This window comes from Volvox carteri, assembly GCF_000143455.1.
Source record: "Volvox carteri f. nagariensis unplaced genomic scaffold VOLCAscaffold_79, whole genome shotgun sequence".
Lineage (NCBI taxonomy): Eukaryota > Viridiplantae > Chlorophyta > Chlorophyceae > Chlamydomonadales > Volvocaceae > Volvox > Volvox carteri.
In genome coordinates this window covers 525,704-531,557 of record NW_003307622.1, presented here as the reverse complement: position 1 = coordinate 531,557, position 5,854 = coordinate 525,704, and the positions used below count along the sequence as shown (strand labels likewise).

General features: G+C 50.8%; 1 protein-coding gene across 1 annotated transcript in view; it reads left to right on the top strand.

The window, feature by feature from the left end:
* Positions 1–283: 283 nt before the first annotated feature.
* Positions 284–5,854, top strand: part of VOLCADRAFT_107822 (uncharacterized protein) — a 10,012-nt gene continuing 4,441 nt past the window's right edge. Inside the window, exons 1-4 of the mRNA XM_002957781.1 lie at positions 284–721; positions 1,073–1,104; positions 2,233–2,292; positions 5,355–5,380. Of these exons, the coding sequence (XP_002957827.1) occupies positions 622–721; positions 1,073–1,104; positions 2,233–2,292; positions 5,355–5,380 (218 nt within the window). The 5' untranslated portion in view covers positions 284–621. The remainder of the gene's footprint in view (positions 722–1,072; positions 1,105–2,232; positions 2,293–5,354; positions 5,381–5,854) is intronic.

The following is a 5,854-nucleotide window of genomic DNA, read 5'->3' as shown; positions in this document are numbered from 1 at the left end:
CTGGAAATGCGGATTCTCTTTCCGCACTTCCGCCAGTCTGGGCTTCGCTGCGGAAAGCGTGACGAAACAGCTGTTTCGAAACAGCTGCAGCTGTTTCCGCAGGTTTCCGTTTCCGCAGGTTTCCGTATCGGCTCGTTCCCTGCGGCCTGTGGTCAAAATAGGGCCGGTCATCCGTGAACAGCACTTGTTTGAGATTGTCCATGTTATCGCAACACTGCAAAGGGGTTCCCGAATACGAAAAGATTCCGCAGACCTGGTCAAGTTTCGGCTAAATCCCGGAGAACAATTGAACTATTTAAAAGCAAAGGAGTAAAATAGACAAAAAACGAAAAAGGCAAAGACCAACATAAAGGACAGCTCGCGGCGACGCGGGAAGAAAGCGGCAAAATGATGTAAAAAGGGAACTTTCAATGGAATAAGAGACTTCGCCAGCATGGTTTGCTGAGAGGCCCGGCGACTAGGTCGCAAAGGGCAGCCATAAAAGTACGGACGTCGCAATCACGCTGCGGGCATGGGCAACTTACACCGCCTTGCCTGCAAGGGCGGTGCTGGCCTTCGTCCGACCCGAGTGGAGCCCTAGGGCTCCACTCACTCCAGGCCTGCAACGCCGTGTGATTTCTTATGCAATCACCTAGCGGCATTAAACCTGGGCACATGCAGCCAGCATGCAGCCTCGGTCGGCGCGACAGGCCGATGATAGCAACGGTTGCTGGCCCATCAGGTGTGTTTCGCAGCACCCTCATGCAGCGTGCGTTGCATTTCTTTAAGGAAAAACTGGTCTGAACTTTCATCCACGACAGCCGGCCGCTTGTCTTGGTGCCTAAAGACCTGCCTACATCCCCACCGCTCATTGCACAGCCGCGCCCTTAAGTGCACCGCAGTTCTACAAACTTTGTGTCGTCGACAGTGCCGGGGCGCGATACATTTTCCCTTCTTCAACGTGTGTGTAAACGGATGCGATGTGTGTCCGGCCGTCTGACCAAGCTGTCCATATCCACACTGCTGGCCTCCACCTGCTTCCACCCACCCACCTAACACTTCCACATACACACAAGCGCCTCCTATGCTGCAGACTGCGGCGTGCACACTACCATTCTCCTTCCCGTGCGTCGTTCCCGCACTACCGTTCTCCTTCCCGCCGTTCTCCTTCCCGCCACTACTGCCACCGTACGGCCGCATCCAACGAAGCTTCAATAAAGACAGCCAGCTGCTTCACCAGAAACACCCGATAATTCCTATTAACTTAATTCGCAGACAATTTCTTACAGGTGTGATCTCTTACAAGTATGCCTTTAAGAAATGTATGGAGTTTGCAGAAGACATTGTGAAACATACATGTCTTCTGTGAAACATAAGGTACATCGATGGAAAAGAGTACCCTGTATGGTAACCTGATAATCGTTCGACCCACAAAGCAAATCCGGACAATGCGGAGGAGTTCCGGGACACTGTGACAGTGTCCGGGAACTCCTCCGGATTAATTGACACAGTGTCATGCTTGGATACTTACCAAATAGCTATCGCCATGATCGCTAGCACCGCATTTACAATCAAACAATATCTCCTATGCAATGGAGTGTAGAGGAACTTGTGAGAATTGCATGCCCGTCGAAAAGAGTCGCGTCTCGGTGGGACGCCTGCAGCTTGGATGACAACATACACGTTAAGAAAGCTCATATTGAATTTCATCAGGTAAGCCGGATCTGAATGCCTACATCCTAATAAACACGGTTGCGAACTACTTAGTCAGCCTTCAGGCCTACGCCTGCCCATTTGCATTTGATTTGGAAACGCCGTAACAATTGGAATAAAGCAGGTGACGCAAAAGATGTCGTGGTGGCAAATATTTGTCGGCCTGCTCGATGCAAGTAGCCCTCATGGACTGGGGCAGCATCTTGTGTTGAGATGAAGTAAACAATAGGTTGAAGTAATAGTCTGTGCGCGAAATTTCATGCTATGGTAGCGACTGGGCTTTAGGTGTGAGGCGGTGTGAGCAATTGCGTGAGCGCCGGTGTGGCGGAAAGAGATACATGAAAAGCTACATCGATTATGGATGACCTCTTGGATGGATAGCGCGTAGCAAGACTGGACCATTGTATGTGAGGCCTCACGGAAATGCCTGGATGTGTGGACGACGGGGTCTTTGCCATGCCTGGGTAGGTTTAGCTCATCTCCCTTGTGGCTGACACCAAGGGTCCGTGCTTCACATGTGCTCCACATGCCCGCTTTCAGGCTTCGTGGACCAGTCTATCGCAAGCTCTAAACAGTGAAACGGGGAAGGCCCACGTCGCGGTACGTGGGCGGGCGATGAACGCTCGTCCATTAAGTTTGAAAGCGTTTCAGGTATGAGTAAATTATTCCTTCCACCCAACGAAGTTACAGCTTAAATTTTGGATTAAGAATTGTAAAAATTTAATATTAATCCAGAACTATCAGCAAAATATGGATGCCATGTGAATGTCCGCCCTGCGACTCGAACCAGATTTCATCGTAGTCCGTAGCTACTCGCCCGCCACTTAATCCTACGGGAACCTCCCAGAAATAACTTGGTCCTTCTTTAAATAGCATGGTTGCTGTAAAACACGTTTCGGTAAGCTTCCACTACTTATTTTGGTTAGTTGCTTGTTTTGCTGTGTCGTGGGCCTATGTACGAGTTTGGTGGGTTATGTGTACTTGAATATACGAGGTCACTGGAGGGCTGGCATGTCACGGTATATATATGTATAAGTCCTGACCATGCATGTAAATTTCTGAAGTTGCCCAAAGACGACTTAATTACGTCAGTACTTCAAAGAGGGCATAACCACTTCATTTTGACGACGTAGCATCTAATAAGGCAACTCGTCAGCAGTAGGATAAGCGGCTTCCTTTCGCTTCCTTTTCAGACGTTTCCCTTCAGAGACAGCGCGCGAGAGACTTAGTCGCAAATACAACGCTCTCTTCAGCGCTACCACGGGCAATAGTTGTCACCAAGCGAGGACTGGGTTATTACGCCAGTAGGAGCCAGTTAGCAGCTGCGGTGGCGCAGGCAGGTATTACCTCTTGAGCCCTTGCCCTCCGCATTATTGCGTCGCCGTTTCGGCGCCGGCTGCTGGTTGTTAACCACATTACTATGCTGTCAAACAACTAAACGATATGCCGTTACATGGAACCTGCTACATGCACCTGCTGCTGGCAACATGCATGCCAAGTGAAACCGGGGAGGATGGCTTCGCCGTTGTCGACCTCGCCCGTGGCAGCAGCTCTCCCGTGGATTAACAGCGTCTCGAAATTGCTTCTGGTGCTGCTGGTTTGCCAATTGTTCATTGCTCCGCAGCCTGCCGAAGGTATATAATTAGTTATTACAATTTTACCTTTCTACTAATGCGGTTATGCCTGCCATGCAACCAAGCGAATAAGTTATTAGAAGCATTTAAGGTATGATTCAGGATTCATATAGGATTTTATTACCTTGTACTATCTTAGAATTTATATGTATAATGAGCCGAAATAACTCCAAAACCTAGGTCTTTTTGAAGGTTGCTCCGGCGGCGGGCGAAAACAGAATACGTATAACCTTGCTTGCTCATGGATTTATTAGATTTCCACAGGGGGACCAAAAGGCCCCCAGCACTGTGCCTGCGGCCTTGTCTTGTTACGCTATGCTAGTGAACGGAAGTCGACTGCAATGGCAATAAATTCTTCCCGCCGCCTCTGGAAACATCCATCATTACCATTTTGCTGCGTAAAAGAAATACATATAGCAGCGGTTGAACACATAGAAAATGTCGGTTGCTTTTGCCAGCTCTGACTTTAACAACACTATTATACCACAGATTCCGTTGTGCAAAATGGTTTATTTCTTTATTATGTAAATCGCCAAACATTTCTGGCGACCAGGGCTGGCAACTATGCCGACTTAGAGTTGATTAGCTCCACCCGGCAGTCCAATTCAGTTCTTCGGCGCATTTACTAACAGTCATTTAAAGCCGATTTTATCCGAAACATATTAATTTGCGTTGCATTGAATATGTCTTGAGCTAGGTTAGCTGTTCCTGTGGTCCGGACTTACGGGACGCGGGCGATACGTGTGACGTATGTATACGCCAGAAGGTTCGTACCCTCGCGAGGCCCCCCTTCATAGCTCCCACGATAGCCTGGGAGGATGGCCGAGACTTGGTGTCACATCTGAAAACAAAAATGACGAATCACATCTGGATTGTTAGACGTCAGATTGCTCCACAGCATCCACGTCCCCAGGTTTAATACCTCCAGGAACCCCAATCCTTTCCTAGGATAAGCCAGGTGCTGTATGCGCGGCACGTGGCCGAGCAGTTTTCATGTTCAAAACATGCGCAGTTCGGGTGTTGGGTTCAACAACATTCGCAAGCATGCATGCGAGCGAATGAGCCGGAGCATGCACGTCATCGTGACCGGTAGTGAGCGGGATACGATGAAGCGCTGCGCTGGCGGGCGGACTGGCCAGCGACCGCCACCTGCTGCTCGACATCCTCCTCCCCAAAAATCGCTCTCCCCGCCGTCGCCATAGCTATCAGAAGGAGGCTTCACTCTCCCCACTGCTATCGCTCTCATCCGGCCCGCTCTCGTTCTCGCCATCCGGCTCTGGCTCTGCAGCTTCACCACCCAAGGCTTGCGTGCTGTGGGAGCTCTCCTGCCCCTGCCCCGCCGCCGCCCGGCTCCCCTGGCCCTGACGTTGTTCCTGTGCCTCAAAACATAGCCTGGGACCTTCAACCTCCTGCCCAAGTCTAGGAGATGCGCCAGGCGGAAGCTTAAGAGAAGCCCTTAATCGAAGCGGGTCGACTGCCTCGCACGAGTAGCTGTCGTATACATTCTTAGCGATGTTATTGCAAGGATAATGTGTTCCTGCACCTAAGAAGTTTGTATTTGGAGGTCCGACGGGTGAGGTTGTTGCGGAGTGGTGGTCTCTCATTTGGTAAGGCTATTATCACGTGCCATTAATTCGGGGTACCTCCCGAATATTTAATGGTAGTACGGTATATAGCAGCCGCCCACCGAAAAGGTGTTATATATCCTGCATTACTTTCAGAAAAGGACTCACTCGCCAGGATGGTAACTCAGGGTACTGCAAAAGGTCACTCAAGATGCTAGCACGTAACCGTCGGCGACGCCTGTGCCATCCTAAACGACAGCCACCACAACCACAACCACCATCCCCTACTGACGCATCTGCGAGCTCTGCAGTCCTGGTTGAAAAGATTAATGTTTTGCACAATCATGTACAACATGATATGAGTTGGTTGTAATACCCAGAAATGTACGGCAGACGTCCACGAAGATATAGCCGCCAACTCTCCACCACCATGATCTACCCCCCTCCTGGCTTCCGTGGACAGCTGCTGTACATCCCAACTGAACCCCCGTTAGTGCATTACATGCATACGTTTATGTACGTGCGCTTTCCCTCCAGCATGCGACAAATTGCATGCCAATATGTACAGACCCACTTTTTTCAGGCCTATCTATTACATCATGGCACGATGCATATTCCTGCCTCGACACTCGACAACACTCCTTTCAACTCTTTTCCCCCTCCCTTTGCAAACCAATTGTGTGTCTGTGTGTGTGTGTGTTACATGGTTTGCAAACCCATCGGGTTGACCTCCTTTGTCTTCTGAAGGCGTGGCCTCCAATCCTTCGCCGCCACCACCACCTCCGCCACCACCACCACCACCACCACCACCACCATCTCCACTGCCGCCCTCAAGGCCGCCCCTTCCACCATCACCCCCATCTCCAAAACCCCCCTCACCACCGCCGTCCCCGCCTTCTCCGGAACCCCCTCACCGCCACCTCCTCCACCTCCGCCGCGACTCCGCCCTCCACCTCCGCCACC